This window comes from Propithecus coquereli, unplaced genomic scaffold (genome assembly GCF_000956105.1).
Source record: "Propithecus coquereli isolate 6110/MARCELLA unplaced genomic scaffold, Pcoq_1.0 Scaffold104, whole genome shotgun sequence".
Taxonomy (NCBI): Eukaryota; Metazoa; Chordata; class Mammalia; order Primates; family Indriidae; genus Propithecus; species Propithecus coquereli.
In genome coordinates this window covers 6,913,595-6,941,442 of record NW_012134303.1, presented here as the reverse complement: position 1 = coordinate 6,941,442, position 27,848 = coordinate 6,913,595, and the positions used below count along the sequence as shown (strand labels likewise).

At 43.6% G+C, this 27,848-nt stretch overlaps 1 protein-coding gene across 7 annotated transcripts in view; it reads right to left on the bottom strand.

Moving 5' to 3' along the window:
* Positions 1–27,848, bottom strand: part of TMEM164 (transmembrane protein 164) — a 158,166-nt gene that overhangs the window by 17,864 nt on the left and 112,454 nt on the right. For 6 of the 7 annotated variants that reach the window (XM_012645615.1, XM_012645607.1, XM_012645636.1 and 3 more), the window contains one exon: positions 13,500–13,578. In XM_012645615.1, the coding sequence (XP_012501069.1) occupies positions 13,500–13,578 (79 nt within the window). Of the gene's footprint in view, positions 1–13,497; positions 13,579–27,848 lie in introns of those variants that run through there. The other variant, XM_012645642.1, reaches the window with a different exon arrangement.

Genomic DNA, 27,848 nt, shown 5'->3' with positions numbered 1-27,848 from the left:
TAGGATTACAGGCGTGAGCCACCGCGCCCGGCCAACACTGGGGTTCTTAAACCTCAGTTTCCTGAAATGTTCCCAAAGGACATCTGAATTGCCTGCAATTCTGGACAACTTTCTTACTGGGTGTCAAGCTTGAGAAGGCCACTGCTCACCAATTCTGAAACAAGAGCTCCCTCTAGTGCAACAGAGGGGGTTTCCCAGCAGCTGGGAGGCAGGGAACCCTCTGGCAGCCTCGGGAGATCACTGGACTCCTCAGAAAAACATTTGAAATGTACAAAATAAAAGGCAAAGGATTACAAAGAAAGCCAATGATATTAAAACACAGTTACCAAAACATTTTAAAATTTCTTAATACAACAATCATGCTTTATATACATGCATTTAATCACAAGATGTAGCAGCAAGCTGAATAACTACTATAATTTCAAAGCAGTGATGAGCATAAACGGTGTTCTGAGATGGCTGCCACTACTGTAATATGATAGGAAGCCATCTGTGATTGCTAGTGGCAACGAAGTCACAGGTAGGACTAATACCACTGGTGTTTGTTGCCTGCATTCATGTGCTACATTTCTGCTAGAGGCCAGGGAAAATAAAGACATGATTTCCACTCCCATTCAAGTTAACGGGCCCCTTAAATCCTATTTGTGGACCCCAGGCTAAGAACCGCTGCCTACATGAAAACAACTACAACCAACCAAGCAAAACACATCACAAAGACTAAGGAGCTCTCAGAGGGGAGCTCTCAAATTGCGCCGCCAGCCCCGCAGGCAGGACCGAGCTGCCATCCCACAGCTGTGCGGGCAGCCCATCCCACGGCTGACTACCCTCCAACCATCCCGCTACAACCTCTGGCAGCCCGGGGACACCTGCCGTGTTTCCCTAGAATGTCCCTTTCACCTTCTCACCCTCAGGAACCCTGGCTGTCCCCTGGGGACGCTGCTTCTCTCACTGACTTCTCTGAGCAGAGGCTGTTCTTTTCTGTCCTTCTGTTCCTGCAGTGAGCTTTTGTGGCGGGAGGGAAGTTGAAAATTCCTCTAGCCCTCCATTATCACTCCTAGATGTTTACTCTTCCCCTTCTCTCTCTTTCAAGGTTCAGCTCCTCTTCTTCGTCACTTTCCCCCATTGTTGGCCCCCAAGTTACTGTCAGAGTCATCCCAGATCAGTGTGACATAGTTTGCCATCTTCCTTTTTCCATTCCACCTTTTCCTGCCAGCATTCTGGGTGATTTCATGAGGGCGCCCCTTCCAACACCCTAACCTCGTGGCCTCCTGAACCTCCTCAGTTCTGCAAGTGTGCTCCGCCTCACCACCCACAAGCTGCCCTCTGTCACCGCTCTGAACCACCCCGCCTCTGCCGGAATCATGTGACCACAACCTGCCATCCTTTCAGCTTTCATATCCTCATTCCTTCTATGCACGTGCCCCTAGACCTCCTTGTGACCTCTGATCCCTTGATGCCCCTCCCTTCCCACCCCCCCATGGAATTCCTCCTGTTCCCCAGCTCTCTCCTAGCCTCCCTCTCACACCAGCATGGACCCCATGGCCTTGAACTCTGGCACTAGCACCTTCAACCCCTGATGGGAAGGGGGACTCTTCATCCCTCTCTCCCCACACTTCTACCTACCTTCTCACTAGCTCATCCCCAAAGGGTGGCTTCCTAATGTGAGAACCTAAGAAACTGCTCAGTCCACATTTTATTAGATTAGTAGGCAGAGTCATGGCACATTGGCAAGCAGAAATCACACCAATAATAGCAAACAACTTATATAGCACCAACTATGTGACAGGCACTGATAGGGGCTTTACATACACTGACTAGTTTCATGCTCATTACAACCCTATGAGGAAGTACTGCTGTTATTCTTGTTTTACAGATGAGGAAATTGAAGCACAGAGAAGTTAAGGAACTTGAACGAGGTCACACAGGTAGGAAGGAAGAGAACCAGGATTTGAAACCAGGCAGTCTAGCTTTGTAATGGGCAGCATGCGCTTTTCATCGTGCACATCTCTGCTGAACCTGTCTGTTCAGGTTGGTGTGTTCACCTTCCTCTCTGCTCCAGCTTCTCAGTGCCTTTGACAGGGTGGGAGGTAAGGTGGGACTGCTCTACACACCCAGCCACCTTAGATTCTCTGGGTACAGAGCAGGACGCTCACTTAAGTGTCAAGATCAAAGCTGTGCATGCTCTAGCCCTACTGGCTTTCATCTTATCATCTGTACATGCCCAGCCTCAGGGCAGAGAAAAAAAGGAAAGGAAAGGAGAGGGAAGGGAAAAGGCAAGTAAGGAAGGAGGAGGGGAAGGGCGAGGAGGGGAGAGGAGAAACCCTTCCCATCCCCACTTCTCTAAAGGCCTGATTTTACTGCACTTCTCAGATCCAAAGTGGCTTGGTTACTACTAATTTGGTGAAAATTTCTACTACCTTAGTTTCCTGGATTGCTCTGACCTTTCCTGCAATCTCCTTACACTCTTCTTCCTTTGTCTGCTATTACAGGTTAATGTTCTTCAAGCCTTTTTCCTGAGTTCTATTTCCTCCCCGCCTACACAGTTACCCCAGACCAACTTATCCACCCTAATGCTTGTATCTACTACTTCTAGACTAATGATACCACAGTCAGCCTCTAGCCCAGACATCCCTGAATAGCTCCAGAATATTCTATCCTGCTTCCTGAACAACTCAACCTAGATAGCCTAGAAAATTGCCTCAAATTCAAGTAAAAGCATCTTCCTCTTTGATGTGACCTGAATGTTTGTGTGCCCTCAAAATTCATGTTGAAACCTAACCACCAGTGTGATCTATCAAGAGGTGGAGAGTTTGGGAGGTGACTGACTCATGAGGGTGGAGCCCTCATGCATGGGATTAATGCCCTTATAAAAGAGGCCCAAGGGGGGCTGTTTGCCCCTCCTCCTGAGTGAGGACTCAGTGAGAAGACGCCGTCTATGAGGAATGGGTCCTCATCAGACACTGAATCTACTGGCATCTTAATCTTGGATTCCCAGCCTCCAGAACTGTGAACAATACATTTCTGTTGTTTATAAACTACCCAGTCTATGGTATTTTTGTTACAGCAGCCCAAACAGACTAAGGTACTCCGATACTCCCTAAAACACACTCCTTCCTTCTGTGCCTCCTCTTAGTGGCGCCCCACCCAGTCACCCAGGCCAAAATCCAACAGCCTCACAGACATCACTCTCTACCTATTCCTATATCATCTTAATCACAATAATAATAATTATTAATTTAATCAATATCTGTCATTAGTTTAAATGATTAAAACAAAAATAAATATCCAATCTTAATTTATAGCCTCATCTCCTGAAAAGATGAAAATATAAGACTACTGCCACCTAGTGGCAAAACACAGACAATTAGATATGGCAGTTGCTACACTCAAGCCATATAAAAAATACAAGGAGAAAGGCACATTAAGGAAAATGTGCCTTAGGCTGCCCACGGAAGTCACAGACACCTCCAGAGAGGTATTACCCCTGAGCTAACTTGTAAAGGAGGACACTAAGTTTGCCACATTCCAGGTAGGGAAGCTAATGTGTGCCTGGACATAGAGAGGAGCAGGTTGGACAAACCTGTCAACAGATCTGTTCATTTAGAAAGTGATGAACCAGGCATGGTGGCACACACCTGTAGTCCCAGCTACTCAGGAGGCTGAAGTGGGAGGATTGCTTGAGCCCAGGAGTTCAAGGCCAGCCTGGGCAACAATCTGACTAGATTTTCTCTTTCTTTAGAAAGGTCATTCTGGAGACTGCAGGGAAGACAGACTGGATAGGAGGTAGGGGACAAGGAGAGGAGAGAGAGAACAAAGTAGTCCTGGTAATAGAGGCTGACAGTCTGGACTGGGACAGCAGTGGTGGGGACAGGGGTGGGGAGGAAGGTTCAAATGTGCCAACAATTTTGAGGATTTGAATCATCAGAATTTCTGAACTGACTGGTATAGGGGATGAAGCAGAGGGAGGGATCCAGGATGTTGCCTAGGTTTTTGACTTTGTCACTGGAAGGAGAGTGGAGCCACTAACCAAGATAGGAAATAGAGGAGGAGGAAGAGGAGCAGGTTGGGAGAAGGGGTGTGGAAGTATAGGGTCTCATTGTTATTTTTGAAGTACCTGTGGTGCTTCTCGAGCCTGCATCAGCTCTATCAATGAGGAACACCAGGATCTATGGGGCAGGCAGAGCAAGAGAGCTCAAGGAGAACAAGCCAGAGAAGTAGGAGAACCAGGAGAGAGGGGTGTCTTGGAGCCCAAAGGAGAAACAGGTGTCTCAATGGAGGGAGCAACGTTAAATCCACTGACAAGCACGCACTCAGTACGTGAAAGGTTCTGGGGCTTTAGATTCAAGCAAGGAACCATCTTGACCTTTAGAGCCCACAAATCTAGTTGAAAGACAGATATGTAATTAACGAAAGGCAGAACAGTGGTTAATAATAATGATGACGATAATAATAGAAAAGCGATACATAGCACTTACTGTGTGTCAAGACACTGTTCTGTATACTTTACGTATATTAGCTCATTGAATCCTCACAACACCTATGAGGCAGGTACTCTTATTAATACTATAGCCCCCATTTTACAAGTGAGAAAACAGACACAGAGAGGTTAAGGCACTAGCCCAAAGGCCAGAACTAGCTAGCAAGTGGCAGAACCAGGATATTAACCCACAGTCTGTCTGAATCCAGTGACTCCGTGGAGAGGCAGCATAAGGCACTCCTGCCTGCCTGGTTTCAAATGTCAGTTTAAACTCCAACACAAGTGTGCCTAACCTTTGTGGTGCTGTGCACAACCTGGGCAGTGTGGGGAAGTGAGACGGCTCCCTCTGAGAATAAAGTTTTTAAGTATATAAAATAAAATATATAGGAATACAAAAGAAAACAATCATGCTGAAATACGGTTATCAGAATACTTTTAAAAGACAAATCTGTTTTTAAATTTTGAGGTAACAATAAATGTGAGTGATTTTTCGAGACACCTACAGCAACTGTAACATGAGAGGAAAATATCTGGGATTTACATTAACAACAACACGCCGAGTGCTACTAATGTAACTGTGGTTTGTTGTCTACATTCATAATTAAAGGAAATACTACATAGTTGGCCCTCCATATCTGCAATTTCCACATCCACAGACTCGACCAACCTCAGATCAAAAACATTTTTTAAAAAAACACAAAAAATAACAATACAGCAGTAAAAAATACAAATAAAAAACAATATAGTAACCATTTACATAGCATCTACATCGTATTAGGTATTATAAGTAATCTAGAGATGATTTTAAGTATACAGGAGTATGTGCATAGGTTAGATGCAAATACTACTACATTTCATATCAGAGACTTGAGCTTCCACGGATTTTGCTATCCATGGGTGGGTCCAGGAACCAATCTCCCATGGATACCAAGGGACAACTATATTTCAGTCGGAGTTAATGCAAATGAAGGCATGATTTTTCTTTTCTCATTAAAGGTTATGGGCCCCAGGTGATGCGCTCCCATAAGCCTAGTGGACATTGTGGGGATTAAATGAGATCAGGATCATGCATGTAACACACTTACCCAGTGCCTAGGGCACACAATGTGCGCAATAAATGTTAGTTGGTGTGCGATGTGCAGTGTGTGAATACATCCCTGAGTAGAGGTTCATTCACTCACCCATCCAGCCCCTACACACCAAGAAGAAAAGAAAAATTCCTGTCCTGGGGGAAATCAGCACTTAAAGAGACACCCTCACTGCACTGTGAAGAGGACAATCACAGGAGGGATGGAAGCAGCTGGAGGGGACAGGGGTAGTTACAGAGGGCTTCCTGGAGAAGGTGACTGCTAAGGCGAGTTTTGGGAAGTGGATATTTTCCAGGCCCACAGCTGGAAGAAGGGCATTCCTGGCAGAAGTCATAGCATTTTCAAAGGCACAGAGGCATAAAAATTGCACGACAAACTCAGGGAACCCAAGGGGATTTGGTAGCACCACAGTGTAGAGTACGAGGAAGGGAGTATAAAGAGATGAGGTTGGAGAAGAGTTTAAGGACCAGGTCATACAGGGTCTTTTGTGCATTAGGGACAAGGGGGAGCCACTGAAACTTTCCAAACAGAGAAGTGCTATGACCCTATCTGAGCTACTGGAGTAGGAAAGGGCTTTCTAACCATGACTCAAAATTCAGAAGCCATAAAAGCGAGATAAATTAAATTACATGGAAATGTAAAAATCTCACATGGCAAAGATAAATCATGAGCAAAGTCAAAAGACAACAAAACTGGGGAAAATATCTGCAGTTCATATCATCAAGGGCTAACTCTTAATATTTATATAAAAAGAGCTCTTAGGATTCAAAAATTTTGAAAAGGCCAACACGATAGAAAAATGAGCACGGTAAAGGAGCATGTAGTTCAAGAAACAGGAAATTAAATGCCAATATTAAACATACAAAAAGATACTCAGCTTCACTTAAAGTAAGAAAAATTCAAACTAAAATTGAACTGATACACCATTTTTTTAACTCATCAGATGGGCAAAAAATCCAAAAGGTTGGAAATACACTCTTTTGGCGAGGCTGTGTGGAAACAGGCACTGTCATGCATTGCTAGTGAGCATTTGGTCCAACTTGGTAGAACTTTTATCGACTTGGAAACAGCCATCCAAATTATAAACACATATAACTCTTTGATTCAGCATTGCCACTTAGAGGGATTTAACCTATAGATATACTTGCTCACATGCAAAATGGCATAGGTACCAGGTCATTCAGTGTAGTGTTATTTATGTTAGCAAAAGATGTAAAACAACCTAAATGTCTATCAATAGCAGAGAGAATAAATAAAAGATTTATTATTCAGAGATTTATTTATTCAGAGATAAATAAATGGTAAGTATAGTGCTGTAACCTTGTGCTATGATTAAAAGCAAGAACCCTGGAGCCATACTACTGGGTTCACATCCTGCATCTGCCACTTACTATTTGAGCATCAGTGTCCTCATCTGTAAAAGAGGGATAACAGTAACACCTACCTAAAAGGGTTCTCATGGGGATTAAATGAGTTAACACATGTGAAGAGCTTAAAAGCTTAAAACAATATCTGACATGCAGTTGTGTTATATGGAGCTTTGCCATTTTGATTATACTGTATTCTGTCACCTGCATGATGAAATACTAGGTTGCTGTAAAAAAGAAAGAGGCAGCTTCCTACGGGCTTACATGGAAAGCTCTCTAAGAAATAGTGTTAAGCAAAACAGTAACAACAACAACAGGATGGTTGTATGTATGGTGTTTGGGGATGTATGTCTTAAGGGGGGAAAATACATTTAAAAAATTTACTTATATATGCAAATATAAACTCCTGGAGGATGCGCAAAATCAAAAATGATGGTTACATGTAGGCTGTAGTGGGGAACTGTGTGGATGGAAGGAAGGGGTGGAAAGGACATGTTTCACAGTATGGCTTTTTGTATTTTTGATTTTTGAACTAAAATTTGTAAATTTTGTAAATGAACTACATAAGAATAAGTAAATGGTGAAACAAGCTGTTACGTCCCTTCTTAAAACTTTCACAGGCTTCCCATAGCTCTTAGAATCAAGGCCAAACCCCTGACTGTGGCCGACAAAGCCCAGTGTCATCCGCCCTCCCCTGCTCTCCCCTCTGCCACAGTGCTGTTGCACATGCCGTTTTGTCCGTCTATAAGAGTTCATCTCCCTTAATCCTACGCTTGCCTAGTAAACCTTACTCAGCCTCTGGATCTCTGTTTAAACGTCACTTCCTCAGGGAACTGTCCCGTAAACCCCCAGATTAGGTCAGCTTGTTTTGTTCTAAGCTCTAAGCGTGTTCCTTTCTTTCAGAGTACTTATCTCAGTTGTAACTATGCACTGATGTGATTATTTTACCTATATCTCTCTGTCCCCACTAGCTTATAAATTCTATGAGAGAAGGGGTGGTGCCTGATTTTTGCTCATCAGGGTTACCCCAGTGGCCAGCATGAAGCGTGGCAGAAAGAAGGCACTTGTTAATATGTGCTAGATGAATGGATGGATTGGATATGGAAGGCAGAGCCGAGTCCCAGATTCTAGCTGGGGTAACCGGGTGGTGCCGCTCGCCAAGAACCACAGGAAGAGCAGCAGGGCTGATGGGGAAGGTAATAATTTCAGCATAGACAGGCTGAGTTTCAGGTGTGTTTGGGACATTCAGGTGGAGATGTTGAGTAAACCCTATGACCGTGAATCTCCTAAGTCTGGGCTGTAGATAGCAATATGGTGGCCATCACTATGCAAACTGGTAGTTAAACTATGAGAGCACATGAGACCATCCCAGAGAATTAGATTGAGAGGTGAGCCTAGAACAGAACTCTGGGAAAATCAACATCTCAGAGGACCAAAGAAAAAGAACTTCTGAAGGAGGCTTGGGACGGCATGGTCAGTGGGGTAGGTGAGCCAGGAGAGAAACTTTGGAAGCCCTGAAAGCAGAGCATTCTGAAAAGCAGTGATCAACAATATCCAACGTAGCCAAGTTCCAGCAGGATAAAGACTGAGAGAAGGTCATCCAATTTGGTCAGATGGTCAGTTGTTGGCAATCTTTAGAAGTACCATTTCTGTGAGGAGTCTGGCAGAGGGGTAGATGTCAGAGTGCGATGTTCTGAGGAATAAAAGGTAACTAAGAAGATGACTCAAATGCAGACACAAGTGCCTCCCCAAAGTCACGTACTTTGGGTAGTGATTTCAGGTGGCAAACAGATAAATGTTTCAATTTTAATAGCTATGTATTTCAAGCCTGTTAAAATAGATAACCAGTAAGTCAAAAGCATGATTTCCTGGATAATATGAGGTTTCTCTTAAAAGCAAATATATTTAGTAAAAAAAAAAAATCGATAGATTTAACGACATACATTATATACATAATAAAACAGATGGTTAAATGCATAAGACAAAAATTGTCATGCCCGAAGAACTAAATTTTAGGAAATACCGTTTGCACTATTGTTTTAAGATGCTCAGCTGTAAAGGGAAGAGGAACTACAGAGTTGTGTGGGATAAAGAGACAGTTATTTTAGAATGGGAAAGACCTGAGCATTTTTATTAGCTGAAAAGCTGGTAGCTAAGAAAGTGTGGAAAATCCAGGTAAACAAGTGACTAGTTGACGGCATGAGGCTCCAAAGGAGGTAGGAGACATGGAAGATAACCATACAGGGGTGTGATCAGCCCTGAGCAGGAGGAATGCCACTTCTTCCAGGACGGGAGGGAGGTAAGTAAGGATGGATGTCAGTAAAGAAGCTTGTAGAAATGGAGAAGGGTACTGAGGGAATTCCTGCCTGAAAAATCTCAATTTTCTCAGCCATTTATGGGGAAGGGGACATCTGCTGAGAGTGGAGAGGACAGGAAGTTTGAGGAGAGTGGTAAAGGTTTAGCACAGGACTTGTGAGGGCAATATGTTGAGGAGCTGCCCATGGACAGAAAATAATTGAGCAATGGTGTTGAGAGCACAATTATAATAGAGACTATGAAATTTTAGGGGCCTTAATCAGAAGGATTTAAGAGAGTTTCTCAGTGGGCTGAGACTGGGCACACTAAAAAGGGATTGGACGCTGATCCCAGTTGGCAGGGACAAGGGGGTGAGACACTTTTAGGAACTACTGAGAGGAAAGTTCCAGTAACAGGTCATGGTGATACAAGCTGAATGGGAAGAAAGGAGGCTGAAAGCAGTATATATTTGGGTAAAAGAAAGAGACATAGCAGTTTATGATCTCACACAGAGGAGCTGTAGGGGAAAACATGGTCCAGGAGGCTGAAGAGAAGGGAACGTGGAAGTCACTGCAATTAAGAAGCCCAAACCTTGAGAAGCTGGGGGTGGGTGGGAGTGGTGCTGCCTGGAAGTTGCTCAGGACTCGGGGTGAAGTGGAAATGGAAATATTGAGAGCCACGGGCCAGAGACTTCCAGGAATGTGGCGGAAGTGACCAAGAAGTCAAGTGATGGTGGTGCTGAAAAAAGAAATAAAGAGAATGGTAAAGGAGAAAGCGTTTTCCCATCAGGCAGAGATGAAATAGTGCTCTAGAACAGACTGTGGGGAGCTGGGCGGCATTGGGGGCACAGGGCAGAAAGAGCAGCCTCCATTAGGGGGAGCTGCAGGCAAGAGACAGGAAGGCCCCCATGTTCTGTGAGGAACTGCTGGTGGGGGTGGGGAGACTGTAAGAAATAGAGTTCATTAGCTTGATTCAATCATTCCACATTGTATACATATATCATGCTATCACTTGATACCCTACACATAGATGCAATTACACTTTGTCAGCACCCAATAAAAAGTTAAATTAAAAAAATAAAGACTGTAACACACACACACACACACACACACACAAAGAAAAAGAGGAATGTAGTTCCAGAGGGCCAAAGGCAAGAGCTGGGAGGAAATGAAACAGGAAAAGAAGAGCCAGGCTAGAGGAAGAAAAGAGCAGTGTGGCCGAGAGAGGTCCCGTGTGCTGGGATGGTGCCTAAGGACTGCAGGAATGGGGGGAGGAGTGGAATTCCCATGAAGTGCCTCCCACCTACTCTAACCACAGGAAGAGAAACTACGTGCTCAAGCAGGACCTTGTCTTTCAAAAACGGGGTTCCTGGGCACAGGAGTTATCTGTAGGAGAGCTGTCTTGTCTAGAGTAAAAACTCCTAAGCCATTTATTTCTGGAAAATTACAAGAGACTTCTAGGGAACAGAAGCCTGAAACCCTCAGCTTTCTTGGTTTACAGAAAAACAATCTTCCCACTGCTCACTCCAGATCCATTCCTCCGAGGTCCAAGTCTCGGGACCAAAGGTGAAACTATCCTTAGGAAGAAATCTAGATTTTTCTTGCAATGCTCCTACTTCCCCTCAAGTGAACAGCAGATGGTAGCAAAGAGCTGGAAAGGGAGATGAGCCCTAGCAATAGCTGAAAGTTGGCCAGATAGAAGGTGATGCAGCCCATTAAGTTCTGGGGGGGCTGTGGATGCTGTCATGCAGGAGTTGGGGTCAAAGGTCAGCTTGATGACATCACTACATTTAGCTTGTCCTACAAGCTAAATCCTCACTGAGCTAGGGTGTCTACAGGTTATTAGCAGTAACAGAGCATATTGTCTCTCTCACTACAGCCCTACTATTTCTCACCTCAGCAGTTAGGGAACCAGGCTGGAAGCAGGATCTGCTCTAAGAAGATAAAATTATCTTCCCAGAAATGGTGAAGAAGAAGGGAAAGTCAACTAGACTTCTAAAGTCATATTCCGTTCCCACGGTACCCCGTGCAGTGCTTATCATGCTGCAATGACAGTTGTCTATCTTCCCCAATAGACAGTGACTCCCTGTGGAAGAACTATGTCTTTCTGGTTTGTCTCCGATTCCCTAGTACAAATGCTAGGCACTTAGTAGGTATTCAACAAATATGTGTTGAGCGAATGGCTGAAGGTCAGGAGGCAGACATCTGTCCTTTAGGAAAGAGCACCAGCTTGGGAAGGAGTCTAGGCTGGGCTGTGAATCCTAGCCCTGTTACTTACTGGCTATGGGCAAGCTTCCCAATGTTTTCTGCACTTTTGATTTTCTCCTCTGTAGAAGGAGGATTCTTCAACAGGTTATTTGTGAGGGAAAATACATAAAACGTGCCTAGCACAATATCTTGCACACAGCAAATAAAAAACAGTCACTGATATTTACTGTGGATATTATTACTGTTGCTATTACAGTCCCTTCTCAGGGCCAGGCACCAGAGGAGAAGGGAGAGAATCACTAAGAGTAGGAAATAAATTGGAATTAAGACTTGGAATCTTGTCTGAGAAGGTATTTTTATATATATATATATAAAAGACTTGGAATCCCTACTTCCTCAGCTTGGTTCCCCCAAACAGCACAGCAATAGATCCAAAAGAAGTCTGCAGTGGAATGAGCCAAGTCTAGCCAAGTGTCTTCTCCAGTTATTCTTTTGGAGGGAGGAGAATGGCTACTTGGTATTTTCCAGTGAAACCAGCCTAGCCCAGCTCCCTGACAGGTTTTTATGGTGAACTCAGAGTACAAAGAGGTTTAAATAACAGCCATATGGACTTGGCCAGACCCCCCATCACATGTCTCAGAAACCACGAACGACAAGTGCTGGGGGTCTGGAGTCCTGGGAGAGCTGCCTGCCTGGTTCTGTTCAGAAGGGGTGTATGTCTGAGACTTGAGTATTATTAGGAAGCTGTTTCCTGTGCCACAGGGGACAGACCTGAGAAATGGCACAAGTCTCCTGGATACTGGAACTTCATACTTTCCTTAAAACTTAGTGGGGAAAATAGTGCTTTTAGAGCAAACTAAAAGGAGTTAGTGTTCTCTGACATTGTGAGACCCCAAGTGGCTGCACAGGGTAAAAGCAGCCTCAAAGAATATTTAGACAAGTCTATGGAAAAACCAGAGCATAAGAGACAAATTCGTCTATTGTAAGTAGACTCTATGGAGAGCAAAGGCGCCCATCCTCCACCATGTTCCTGCGGTGACTAGTCCTTGGGGCTATCTCATGCCAGAAGCTCTTAAGATTTTCCAGAATGCCTGAGTCAGAGGATGCAAGCGTAAGCCAAGAAGCAGCAGAGCCCAGTGGGACTTCCACATCATCTTCCAGTGGGCTTAAGGGCCCACGTGGTCCCATGCCAGCTATAGTGCAGTAGAACATGAAATCCTTGCTGCCTGGGGTGAGGTAGGGAGGGGTTGGTCTCCCAGAAAAGTCCCTGCAACCAAGATAAAGAGGCTGGTGGCCAAGCCTGAAAGAGAATGTCTTCCAGGTACAGGGCCTTTTGGAAAGTACAGAACACTGAGGAGTGGCTCTCACTACAAACCTAGAGGGCACAGGAATAACGCTTTCCTTTTGTCTGCTACACAATGGAGGGAAGGGATAATTTAAGGGTTACTGGGAAGTCACAAATAGATCAGCTTCCTTTCCAGGCTGTCTCTACCACGTTGGTGGTCCCTCCCTCTTGACCCAGTGAAGGTTTCTAATGGTTTCTTTTATATAAAGGACACTGCTCTCTCACCTGCCTCAATCTCACCATCCCCCTAGTCTCTGGACTTCTTGTCTCTTTCAATATCTTCTTTGGTTCTGAGAGGACCGACATAATGAGCGAGAGCACAAGGTCCCTCTCTTGAGGGGACTGAGTGCTTCATTCTCTCCTTCTCCCCTACACTGCACACTGAGGCCAGGGAAGGCACAAGCGCAAGAGAGTGTGAAGGGGGTGCTCCATGCAACCCCAATGCCACCACCAAGCGCCCAAAGCCCAGGCCCTAAGACAGGCAGTCAGTGGCACCATGTTCACCCAACAAAAGACGGTTTTGAAAAGCCCCCAGACTCCTTGCAGGCCCCAAACATGCCCACTTCCCCACTGCCTGGTGTCTGGCATAAAGCGTGCTGAAGAAACCCAGCCAAGCAGCAGCTGAAGATCCTGGTGGACACCCAAGAGGTTGTGACTCCCAAAAACAGAAGGGAGAGGTTAGGTTGGGGGTAGCATAGGGATGCGGTTTGCTGGCCTTACCTCCTTTCCAAAGCAGGTAGATGGGCACCACGTAGAGCATAACATGCTGGATGTAGTAAATCTCCAATTCAAAGGGGAGCTGTGAGGACAGGAGGGAGAGAGGCGTTTCAGAGCAGGAAGCATCATTTCAACAGAGTCTGCAGTTGAACACCCTTGCTCTTTAGGACCCGCATTTGAGCAGCCCCTCGCATTTCACCAACCCACCTCTCTTCACAGTTTCAGAAAAAAGAACAAAATGAATATTCCTCTGACCCAGATCAAAATCTTCCACAGGGTATTTTGTAGAGATGGTACTTGAAAAATGCTCCACTGAGAAAGTTTGGTTAAAATTTTAAGAAATGTGGCATGTGATATATTGCCTTGGAGAATCACCATGCATGTTACTGGTATATTAAGGACCTGAGTGGTCCCTACAGACAAGAAACCTACTTACCATTGTGTACCCAGTGTTTCCCAAATTTATTTAGCGAGTGACTCTTTTTATATAACACTTAGTATTCTGCAGGATATACTTGAAGAATCACAACCTTATGCCACTTCCTGCTCCTGGCAAGTAGACGGTGGACTATTTATTTCTCATTTGACATGAAGAACATACGGAATCGAATTTATTATCCTCACTTTGCAGATTAGAAAAATGGATTGCTAGGTCTAGTAGGGTCTAGCTCCAAAAACAGTTTCCCCGTTGGATATCTAGGGGTCAGTCCAGGGTTAGCCCTACTTTGGAGTGAAAACCAAGCAGCTGGGCCAATTCTTTTGTGCCAAAAGGAATGTCCCCACCCTCCCAACACCCAACATGTGTGCTCACTCATTCCTGTTTCCCATCTCTCAAAATGGAAGCGCTGCATTACCAAAGCAGAGCACAGTTTTGACCTGGCATGGGGACTCTACTACAGAGCTTGGCAGCAGGCAGAGAATGAAAATGGCTGGGTGACTAACTCAATTCTGGGGAAAAAGAACTTCATCAGCTGGCAAGAAGCCTAGCCTCTGGGGCTTACACAACCCCTAACACACACACACACACACACACACACACACACACTCACACACACAGGATGCCCAGACAGACAAGGACACCAGGGGAAGGGTTCAGTTGCCTCCCTGTTCCCTACAGGGCAAGCAATAACGAAGACTGTGTGCTAATGAGAGGAGGCAGTTATAGGCTCCCCAGGCATCAGAGCCCAAGCGTGCCTTGCGCCAAGGGCTGAAACCAAAAAGATGGCAGAGCTCCCAGAACGGGAGCTGGGACAACTGTGATCTCTGGACACAGACCCTGGCTCTGGCTCTTTAAAATAAAGATCTATGCAGAAGAAAAATTTCCCAGGGACCCAAATGATGCTCAACTGTCACTTTATGTTCAACAAGGGAAACATAAGAATCCAGAAAAGGAGATGGGGTTCCAAGTATCTCTGTAGACCACACTGGAACAGCTGGAAAAGGTCATGAAATCTGACACTGGGCATCACCAGCACGAGGCAGCTACGGAGGCCTGACAGGTCCACACTGGACCCTCACGGTAATGTGGTCTGGGATCACTCCACTATCCAGAATTTGGGTACTGCTCTATGCTTTTCAAATGTTTTCACATCCATGATCTACTCAGTGTCTCAAAAACCCCATGCAGTGGGAAGGTAAAGTATTCTCACTTGACAGATGAGGAAACTGAGGTGCAAAAGGGTTAATTGACATCACTGAGGTCACCTGGAAGACAGGCAAGGAGGAAAAAGTCCCAGGAAGGCTCAGCTCTCTGGCTGTAATGAGAACCTTCAGGTACATAAGGTACTTGATCTCTCCGCAAAATGGGCCTGAGAAGCCAGGCTGCTTTCCCATAGCAGGGAGCAGAGAACCAGGTCAAGGGCCTGTGGCCACTGGTCCCAACTGTATCCTCAAGAAGTCCCTCTGCTGACCTCTCAGGCTCCAGTCGCTGAATACCCACCTGTACTCACAGCACCCACCTGACTCTCGCTCCCTTACAACCTTCCTAGAAAGCAAAGTATTCACCTGCACGTCCAGGGAGGCAGGTAAGCACTGCAGTTGCAAGCTAGGACTCTGGAGTCTGTGAAATCTGTGTTCTAGATTTGACTCTGCTGCTCAGTAGTCCTGTGGCCTCGGGCAAGTCTCTTAACCTCTCCACCTTGGTTTTGGCATCAGTAAAATGGAAATAATTGTTGTGTTCTAAGATTGTTGTACAATTTTTAAACTTTTAAAAATACAACACTTATATAGTGCTTCTTAAGTTCCAGAAACTGTGAAAAGCACTCTGTAAACCATTAATTCAAACTAATCCTCCTAACAGCTGTACTGTACCAATGATCTCCATTTAAAGATGAAAAATTGAGGCACAGAGAGGTTAGATAACTTACTCAAGGAAACACACTCATTCGGTGTCACAGCCAGGATTCAAATCCAAGCTGGCTGGCTCCTAGAATGTATAGTCTCAGCCGGCACACTCTGCTACTCCGCCCCCTCCCTGCCACAAAAGCCTGACACAGAGGAGTGCTGTTCTTAATGGGAGTAGTATTCACAATAGTGGTATCAGCAGCAAAAGCAGTGGCAGGACTTGCGCAAGTCCTTGCTTGTCCTTCCACACGGTGACTCAGCCCAGCTCCTTCCTGTTCAAGTGATCCTTTCCTTCTTAGTCTGCTCTGCCCACTCTCTGCCACCCCAGCCCCACATCACACAGTGGCCAAGCCTGTCCTGCAACACAGGCCTGCCAGCTCCTGAGCCCCTTGTCACTGGCTCACCACACCTCTGTAGCCACCTGACTTCCCCCGCCAACACTTTCCCTCCTCTGAGGGCTGCCTCACCCCTATTGCAAGAGTTCCCTACCTCGGGAGGCCACAGAGAGGGTTAACCTGGGTGCAGCTGCCAGTGGCAACCAGGGCCAGGAAGGGGAAAGAGGAAACAGGAAAAGGAGGAAGCGTGGGAAAAGAGGGAGAGGAAGGGAGGAAGCAGATGAAGTGGGGGGGGGCAAATCAGAAGAAATCGACTAGTGGTAAGAAGAGAACTGAATGGGAGCCAAGAACCTACCATTTGTCGTTTAATGGCAAATTATGTTTCTTAAGTACTTATATTATATACAATGCACTGTGTTAAATACTTTTACCTGTGTTATCTCACTTAATTGTAACAACTTTCCTGTGAAGCAGGAACTATGACCATCCCCATTTGACAGAAGGAAACTAAGGCACAGAGAAGTTAAGTACAATCCAGAGAAGAAGCAATAGGCATGGGGAAGGGGCGAGAAGCCATTTAGCAATAGGGAAGAAAAAAGGCAGTTCTTCTTCTCCATTTTTTTTTTTAAGAGACAGTGTCTCACTATGCTGCCCAGGCTTGGAGTGCAGTGGCTACTCACAGGTGCTACTCACAGATGGCTACTCACAGTGTACTACATCTCTGAGCTTCTAGGCTCGAGGAATCCTCCTGCCTCAGCCTCCCAAGTAGCTGGGATTCCAGGCACGTGCCACTGAGCCTGGATAAGATAGTTCTTTACTAAGCACTGAATCTGGGCTGATTTCTGGGAACTTTCTCACAAAGCCACCCCAACTCCCTTTTCCCCATTCTACAAACAATGTCTGTGAAATGCCATACTTCCCCCAGAAAATTTTCCACCTGGTTAATTCATTTCTATCCTCCAGAAATCACATCTGGAACTCTACTCTAATGAACATAGCCTGGTTCCTTTTCAGCTGGAGGGATCCTGAGGCTACAGACAAAATCCTACATGGATGCAACTGAAAGTCAAAAGCAATAAAAATGTTTTAAGTTACACAGGTCATTAACTTCCTTCTCACATCCAAGCCAACATCTTTTTTAACATCAAAAGAGCAGAGTGGCAAAGTTCTCCACGCTTCTGGAGTTAGACTGCCTGAAACATTAAGTGCATGGACTCTGTCCACAGCAAGATCCCCAACCTCCTTCCCCCCACCCCGCAATCCTGACAGCCGCACCACCATACTCTGCCACGGAGACCACTGATCCCACTGCGCCCTGCATCCCTGTTTATTTCCATCACCAGAAGAAGCCCAAGACTCCTAGGTCACCCCTCCATACCTGAACTCTAATCCCCATGTGGCTGCAGACATCCCCTAATCTGCCCCCATTTCCTGCCCCTCCCCAATTCTTGAAACCCTTCTATTCTATTCCCTGCAACCCACTGACCATCAGTAGCAAAATCTTCTCACATCCTCAGAGCCTTCTCTGAGCAGTCCCTTCCCCTTCATGCTTTAACAAAAACTTGGTTCCCTCTCTGAAGACACTGCTATCCTGACAGCCCTCTCAAGTGGCTGGGGTTTTTCCTCCCATACCTCCTTATGCCATTGGGCCAGGAGGGCACCTCTCTGCTCCTCACTGCTGCTTCTAAATTGCTGTCTCTTCCAGAACATTCTCTTTGCCTCCTTGCTAACCACTTTCCTGATCTGAATCTCACGTCTCGAAACTACAGCACCCACTACTCCTCCTTGTTACAGTGATCTGTGGCTCCCTGCACGTGGATCCCCCTCAGTCCGTGAAGGCTTTGCCTCTCTCTTCCCAGAGACTTCTTTCCAACACTCCTTTGTGAAAATCCCTGTGTTGTCAACAGTTAACAATACCCTGGCCTCAGTGCCTTGCCCTCCATTCCCCCTCAAGATTTCCTCTCCATCTTACCTCTCCCCTTATTCTTAAGGTCCTATCTGTGATTATCAATACCTGTGACCACTCCATAACCTGTCATGCACCCCACTCTCCAGCCACCACTTCCTATCTATCCAATGCACTCCTCCTCACATCCCAACTCGCACGATTTTTCTACTTCACCAGTACCAACAGCTATTGATCCTACCACCTTTTCACTGCCCCTCACCAACCTCATGTCCTCACTTCCACTCACCAGCATTGAGTTCAAGGTCCATCCCTCCCTTCTGTACATTCTCAGCTCTCCCGATGCTCTCGCTCCCTTTTTCCTACTTACCTCACAAAACCACATTCGTGGTTAAATCCAGCTCTCTGCCTTCATGTCCCTATAACCCTGCAAGTACACACAGCTGGAGAAGAATATAAAGCCATGCTGTTAACCCTTTAAATTCATGACAGCAAACTATGAGTGGGGGGCCCTTCATGCTGCCTTTTCTTCTGCTACTATGCAGGAACCACCCGTGCTGCTGGCTAAGGCTAGTCCCACCATTCCTACACTATATGTCACACCAAAAATTGTCCTTTTTTCCCCACTGGATCATTCCCACCAGAAAACAAACATGCTACAATATCTTTCATCTAAAGAAATAAAAACTCTTGACCTCACTTTCCCCCTCCAGCTACCACCTCCCTTTCCCTGCTTTATACTTCATAGAAAAACTCCTCGAAATGTTTCTCTACTCATTGCCATCCTTTCCTCTCCTCTGAAGTATTCTTCTACCCAATCCAATCAAATTTTCCCTCCTACCATTCCACCTAAATTGCTTTTGTTGAGGTTATCAATGACCTCCATGTTCCCAATTCCAGTGGGCAATTTTAAATAGGCACCCATTCTTCTGCCCAGAGTCATCTCCAAGCCAGGGTGTCAGGGAGATTTGGGGCATCATTCACCCTCTTATGCAGCTAACAACCTGTACAACCAGATATGCTTGTCCTGGTCAATTTTCAGGCCTCATCTTACTTAATCCATCAGTAGCAGCCTTTGATGCAGCTGATCATTCTCTCATCCTTCAAAGACTTTCTGTACTGAGATTCTCAGACATCACTCTCAATGTCCTTTGCTTGATCTTCCTTATGTCCCTAAATACTGGAGGGGCCCGGAACCAATTCTTTGGCCTTCTCAATCTACTCTGACTCACTAGGTAATCTTATCCAGGTTCCTATATACTGATGACTCCCAAATCAATATTTCCAGCCTAGAGTCAGGCTGCTGAGATTGAAATTCTGGTTCCTTCATTTATTTGCTATGCGACTTTGGGCAAATCACTTAATTTTGGTGAGCCTCAGTTGACTCATCCATAAAATGGGAATGATTCCACCTCAACAGGTTCTGGTGAAATTAGGTGAAATAATATATGTAGAATTCTTGGCCCAGTACTGGTATATAATATGTACTCAAATTCACTGTTATAATCATTATCATCCTTTTCAGCATCAATCCAGCCAGTAACTAGTAAAGCCAGAATTTCCATCCCAGCCAGCAAGACTTAATGCCAGGTCTCTGTGAGTCGAAAGCTGGACTTTCATTTCATTACTCTTAGCAAGAGCCTCCATCATGGGACGGTGGCACCTGGAGCTGCCCACAGCCCTAAGTCACACACCAGTATGTCTAGAGATGACTATCATGGTAACTTTAACGACCCAGCTTAATCCACTCATTTGGCCCATCTCTAGGCCAGAGCTTCTCACTGGAAAACTGCATTTCTCAAAGGATTGTCAACACCACTCTCATCTTCTCACCCATGACAGTTCTATTCCCACTCTCATCCAATGGACACACACACACACACACACACACACACACACACAAACACTTGCTAAGCCACTACTAGGTGGTATGTAATGTGCCTGGCTCTTTGTATGTGGCAATTATGAAGACATCTTATAAGGCAGGGACCCGTGCCCTACAAGAGTTCACAGCATAGTTGAGGAGGATTATAACAGATAATGAGATAACCTCAGTACAGTGAAAAATCATGGAAGACCCTATAGATCAAGCGTTGGCTTTGGTTTGATTTTTCCTTTAAGGGGAAGGACAACATGTATGATTGTACACAGCTCCTGCTGGTGGCTGTATGCAGGGTAGTACACTGGAGGCAGGGAGACCAGTGAGGGACTGGCAATAGCAATGTCTAGATCAACCTTAAGGCAGACACAGTAACAGAAGAGAGGATGGGCAGATTTGAGAGGAGGTCAGGAAATTGAATTGCCAGGACTAATTAATTGATTAGACAGGGGATTAAAGAGAAATAAGACAAGGAAAGCAGTCAAAGATGACCCCCAGGCTGATGGCTTAGATGGATGGTAGTAGGTTGGGGCTTCTCCTTAAGGGAGGACCTATAGTCTAGGGTGCAGATTGGAGAAAGTGGGGTACAAGAAAAGAAGCTGGGGTTGTACTGAATGTGTGGCACCAGCGGGAGAGCCTGGGAGAGATGCTCATAAGTCAGTGGGAATGCAGGTCTGAATCTTGAGGGGGCTGGAGAGGATGGGAAGAGTTAAAAGTAAGGCAAATGATACACACGTATAACTGCATGCTGGAAAACATACACATAAATGTACAACAGAATTAACATGGAATTTAAAAGGATGAAATTCTAAAATGAATTGAAATGCTAACTTTTCTTCAGGCACCCCAAAGGGACATCTTTTGCACCCTACTTTGCAGAGCCCTGGTCCTCAGTAATCTCTTGAGAAGAGTGAATGTGTAGAAAGAGATGGAAGCTGTAACTGAAAGGTAGCACCAGGAGAGAGAAATAACTGTTAAGAATGGGAGAAACTTGAACATATGTATAGAGTGAGGAAAGGAGCTAGCGGAGAGAGAGGCTGAAGAAGCAAGAGGGGAGGTAGCACTGGACAGTGAGAGGACCAGAGAAGGAGGAGGGGATGGGGCCCAAAGCACAGACGGAAGGATTAGCCTTGGGATACCAGGAGATGAGGAGGGAAGGACAGGCTAAAGTGAGAATAACTGTATGAGGGAGGGGTACGCATTGCAAGTTGAAGGCGCACACACCTCAGGAGCTCAAAGCATACCTCAGGCCACTTGGCATTACCAGAAGAGTCCATGGCTAACGATGAGGTGCCAAGTGAGGGTGGGTAGTTACAAAGAGAGAACCCTGGTCTCAGCTCAGCCCCAGACAACAGCCTCTCAAAATAAATCAGAGAATCATAAAAGATAATACCTCTCCCTTTGAGGGGAAAGGGAAGGGGAAAGGATGCAACCATGGTTGCAGCTGTCCTGGGTAATATTCATGCCAATGAAGTTTGGCTTTGGAACATTTTATCTTCATTAAATGACCACAGATTTTAACCATGGCCTACTGGGGCTGCAAACTCCTTGGGATTAAATACTGCTTGTTAGAGGAGCCACAAAAGGAATGCCCACAACCTAAGTGACCATCAATAGGGGACTAATTAAATAAACCACAGTATATTCATAGAAGAGAATACCATGTTGCCATTGAAAATAACAACATACCATAAGGCAATACTCAGACAAATCCAGAATGTGGGACATTATACAAAGTAACTGTACAAAATAACTCATCAAGATTTCAATGTCATAAATGAAGAAGGAGGGGGACTGTTCCTAAATTAAAAACATAAACAAAAACTAAAAGAGATGGAACAAAGACAATACTTGAAACTGACTAGATCTGCATTTTTTAAAAAAAGACATTCTTGGGACAATTGGGGAAATTTGAATATAAGATGATTATTAAATAAAGTAGGTAGTATTACAGAAATATTGATAATTTTCTTAAGTATAATAATGGTATTATGGTTATAGAAGAGAATGTCCTTATTCCCAAGAGCTGCAGGCTGAAGTATTTTTTTTTTTTTTTGAGACAGAGTCTCACTGTGTTGCCCTGGCTAGAGTGAGTGCCGTGGCGTCAGCCTAGCTCACAGCAACCTCAAACTCCTGGGCTCAAGCGATCCTCCTGCCTCAGCCTCCTGAGTAGCTGGGACTACAGGCATGCGCCACCATGCCAGGCTAATTTTTTCTATATATGTTTAGTTGTCCGATTAATTTCTTTCTATTTTTAGTAGAGATGGGGCCTCGCTCTTGCTCAGGCTGGTTTCGAATTCCTGAGCTCAAACAATCCACCCGCCTCGGCCTTCCAGAGAGCTAGGATTACAGGCGTGAGCCACCGCGCCCGGCCCAGGCTGAAGTATTTAGAACTGAAGTGTCAATATGTCTGCAACTTTCTTTGAAATGATTCAGCAAATGTAGAGAGATAGAGTTAGAAGGTGAGAGCTGATTTCTGATCTTTCTGTCTTTTGGATGTAGGCATTTAGGGCTATGAATTTTCCTCTCAAGATTGCTTTAGCTGTATCCCACAGCTTATATGGAAAAATGTTAACAATTGTTGAATCTAGCCAAAAGGTATGGAGTCATTTTTCACTATACTATTATTTCAACTTTTCAGTATATTTGAAAATTTGTATAATAACTTTGACTCAAGCAGTACAAAAGCCCTGCTCAAGAGGCATAGGCTGGCTAAATGGATAAAAAATACAAGCCAAGTATCTGCTGTCTCCAGGAAACACATCTAACCTGCAAGGACTCATTAAGACTCAAGGTGAAGGGATGGAAAATAATATTCCATGCAAATATAAACCAAAAGAAAGCTGGTGTAGCCATTTTCATATCAGATAACATAGACTTCAAATGAACAAAAGTAAAGAAAGACAAAGATGGTCATTACATAATGGTAAAGGGAAATATTCAACAAGAAGACATAATAATTCTAAATATTTATGTACCTAACACAGGAGTACCTAGATTGATAAACAGCAGCACTATAATTGCCAGGGATTTCAATGCCCCATTGATAGAATGGGACAGATCCTACAAACAGAAACTAAACAAAGAACAATGGACTTAAACAGAACTCTAGAACAAATAGGCCTAACAGACATCTATAGAACATTCTACCCAAAAACCACTGAATACACGTTCTTCTCATCAGCTAATGGGACATTCTCTAAGACTGATCATATCCTAGCCCACAAAATTATGTCTCAGCAAATTTTAAAACATAGAAATTACACTATGTATTTTCTCAGACCACGGTTGAATAAAATTAGAAATCAATTCCAAGAGAAACACATCCACACACAAAGTCATGGAAACTAAACAACCTGCTGATGAATGATAGCTGGGTCAAGGAGGAAATTAAGTTGGAAATCAAAAGATTCTTTGAACTAAGTGATAAAGGGGACACAAATTATCAAAAAAGCTGTGGGATACAGCTAAAGCAGTCCTGAGAAGAAAATTCATAGCCCCAAATGCCTACATCCAAAAGACAGAAGGATCACAAATCAACAACTTAATGAATCATCTCAAGGAACAGGAAAAGGAAGAGCAAACCAATCCCAAACCCAGCACAGAAAAGAAATAACCAAGATCAGAGCAGAACTAAATGAAATCAATAACAAAAGAACTATACCAGAAAATTAATGAAACAAAAAGTTGGTTCCTTCAAAAGCTAAACAAAATTGACAGGTCTCTTGCTAGATTAACCAGAAGCAGAAAAGAAAGGACTCTAATAAGTTCAATCCGAAATGAAAAAGGAGAAATCACAAGTGATACAATGGAAGTATCATCTTGGACACTATAAAAATCTCTATGCACATAAACTTGAAAACATGGAGGTAACGGACATGTTCTTGGAAGCACACAGCCCCCCTAGGCTCAATCAAGAAGAAACAGAATTCCTGAACAGACCAATATCAAGTAAAAAAATTGAAGTAGCAATAAAAAAAATCTTCCAAAAAAATAAATAAAGTCCCAGACCAGATGGTTTCACACCCAAATTTTACCAGATCTTCAAAGAAGAACTGGTACCTATACTGCAGAAATTATTCCATAACATAAAGAAGGAAGAAATCCTCTGCAACTTGTTTCACAAAGCCAGTATTACCTTGATAACTAAGCCAGTAAGGCATACAACAAAAAAATAAAATTACAGACCAATATCCCTTATGAATATAGGTATAAAAGTTCTTAATAAAATCTTAGCAAACGGAATTCAGCTACACATCAAAAAAATAATCCATGACCAAGTGGGCTTCATACCAGAGATGCAAGGATGGTTCAACATATGTAAATCTATAAATGTAATTAACCACATAAATAGAAGCAAAAACAAAGACTACATGATCCTCTCAATAGACACAGAAAAAGCATTTGACAAAATCCAGCACCCTTTTATGATAAGAACACTTAACAAAATAGGCATAAAGGGGACTTATCTCAAAATGATAAAGGCCATACACAACGAACCCACAGCCAATATCATTCTGAACAGGGAAAAATTGAAGGTATTCCCACATAGAACTGGAACCAGACAAGGTTACCCACTATCACCACTTCTATTCAACATAGTGCTGGAGTCTAGCCAGAGCAATCAGACAAGAGAAAGAAATCAAGGGTATCCAAATGGGGAAAGATCTCAAACTACCACTCTTTGCTGGCGATATGATCTTATATCTAGAAAAGCCCAAAGATTCTGCCAAAAGATTCCTGGAATTGATAAACAAATTCAGCAAAGTTTCAGGTTAAAAATCAATGTACACAAATCAGTAGCATTCATATATGCTAACAACAGTCAAGCTGAGAATCAAATCGAAGACTCAATAGCATTCACAATAGCAATAAAGAAAATAAAATACCTAGGAATATAGTTAACTAAGGAGGTGAAAGACCTCTATATGGAGAACTATGAAACACCGAGGAAGAAAACTGCAGAGGGCATAAAAAGATGGAAAAACATATCATGCTCATCAATTGGCAGAATAAACATTGTTAAAATGTCTATCTTATCCAAAGTGATCTACAGATTCAATGCCATCCCCATTAAAATACTAGTATCACTTTTCTCAGATCCAAGAAAAATAGTTCTTCACTTCTTATGGAACCAGAAAAGACCCCCAATAGACAAAGCAACCCTAAGCAATAAGAACAAATCAGGAGGCATCACTTTAGCAGACTTCAAGCTATACTACAAGGCTGTAGTAACTAAAACAGCATGGTATTGTCACATAGACCTATGGGATCAGAACAGAGAACCCAGATATAAAACCAGCCTCTTACTGCCATCTGATCTTTGACAAAGCAGACAAAAACATACACTGGAGAAAAGAATCTCTATTCAATAAATCGTGCTGGGAAAGTTGGACTGCCACATGTAGAAGACTGAAACAGGATCTGCCACTGTTGTTAGCATATATGAATGCTACTGATTTGTGTACATTGATTTTTAACCTGAAACTTTGCTGAATTTGTTTATCAATTCCAGGAATCTTTTGGCAGAATCTTTGGGGTTTTCTAGATATAAGATCATATCGCCAGCAAAGAGTGGTACTCACTACTCACTACTCACAAAAATTAATTCACGATGGATAACAGACTTAAACCTAAGACAGGAAACTATAAGTATTCTAGAAGATAATGTTGGAAAAACTCTTCTAGATATCAACCTAGGCAAATAATTTACGAAGAAGACCCCAAAGGCAATCACAACAAAAGTTAACAAATAGGACTTGATTTTTTTTTTTTTTGAGACAGAGTCTCACTCTCTTGCCTGGGCTAGAGTGCCGTGGTGTCAGCCTAGCTCGCAGCAACCTCGAATTCCTGGACTCAAGCGATCCTTCTGCCTCAGCCTCCCAGGTAGCTGGGACTACAGGCACGTGCCACCATGCCCGGCTAATTTTTTCTATTTTTAGTTGTTTGGCCAATTTCTTTCTATTTTTAGTAGAGACGGGGTCTCGCTCTTGCTCAGGCTGGTCTCGAACTCCTGAGCTCAAACCCTCTGCCCGCCTCGGCCTCCCAGAGTGCTAGGATTACAGGCGTGAGCCACCGCACCCGGCCAAATGGGACTTGATTAAACTAAAAAGCTTCTGTACAGCCAAGGAAACGATCAATAGAGTGAATAGTCAACCTACAGAATGGAAGAAAATATTTGCATACTATACATCCGATAAAGACCTGATAACCAGAATCTATAAAGAACTCAAATCAGCAAGAAAAAAAATCAAACAACCCCATAAAAAAGTGGGCAAAAGAAATGAACAGAAGCTTTTCAAAAGAAGATAGACTAATGGCCAATAAACATATAAAAAAATGTTCAAAGTCTCTTAATCATCAGGGAAATGCAAATCAAAACCACAATGAGATATCACTTATCTCCAGTGAGAAAGGCTTTTATCAAAAAGTCCAAAAACAACAGATGCTGGCATGGATGTGGAGAGAAGAGAACACTTATAAAATACACTGTTGGTGGGACTGCAAACTAGTACAACCTCTATGGAAAACAGTATGGAGATATCTCAAAGAACTAAAAGTGGACCTACCATTTGATCCAGGAATCCCACTATTGGGTATTTACCCAAAGGGAAAAAATCATTTTATCAAAAAGACATGTGAACTTGAATGTTTACCGCAGCACAATTCACAATTGCAAAAATGTGGAATCAACCAAGGTGTCCATCAATACATGAGTGGATTAATAAAATGAGGTATATGTATACTGTGGAGTACGACTCAGCCATTAAAAAAGTGGTAAACTAATACCTTTTATAACAACCTGGATGGAACTGGAAACCATTCTTCTAAGCAAAGTATGGCAAGAATGGAAAAACAAATACCACACGTACTCACTATCAAATCAGAACTAATTGATCAAAACCCATGTGCACATATAGTAGTAAAACTCAACGGAATCCAAGCAGGTGGGAGTGGGGCGAGGGGAAGGGTAAATTTACACCTAATGGGTAACGATGCACGCTATCTTGGTGATGGGCACACATACAACTTTGATTCAAACTGCACAAAAGCAAATCATGTAACCAAAACATTTGTCCTCCCATAATATTCTGAAATAAAAACAACAACAATGAATTCTAAACTCTGCTAAAATCATTAAAATTAAAAAGACTGACAATACCAAGTGTGGGTAAGAATGTGGAGTAACTGAAGCCCTCATTCCTTGTTGATGGGTGTTATGGGCTGAATTGTGAACCCACCCATGCCCCCAAAATTCATATGCTGCAATCCTAACCCCCAGCAACTCAGAATGTGACTGTATTTGGAGATAAGGTCTTTAAAAAGGTGATTGAGTGAAAGTGAGGTCATTGAGATGGGCCCTAATCCAATATACCTGGTGTCCTCAAAAAAGAAGATATTTGGACACAGATAGGTACAGAGATAAGATGTGAAGACATAGGGAAAGGCGGCCAGCCATAATCGAAGGAGAGAGACCTCAGAAGAAACCAAACCTGCTGACACCTTGACCTCAGACTTCTAGCCTCCAGAATGGTAAGAAAATTAATTACTGTTGTTTTAGTCACCCAGCCTGGGTACTTTGTTATGGCAGCCCTAGAAAACCAATAGAATGCAATGTAATATGGTGCAAGTACTTTAGAAAACAGTTTGCCACTTTTTATAAAGTGTATACTAATAAATATAACTAAGACATTTCATTCCTAGGTATTTACCCAAAAGAAATGAAAACATGTTCATGCAAAGACCTAAAAATAAATATTTATCACATAATCATTTACGATAACCCAAACTATTGAAACAATCCAAATGTCTGTCAGCTGATGAATGAATAAGCAAATTGTGGTATATCCATATGATGAAATACCCCACAGCGATAAAAAAAAAAAAAA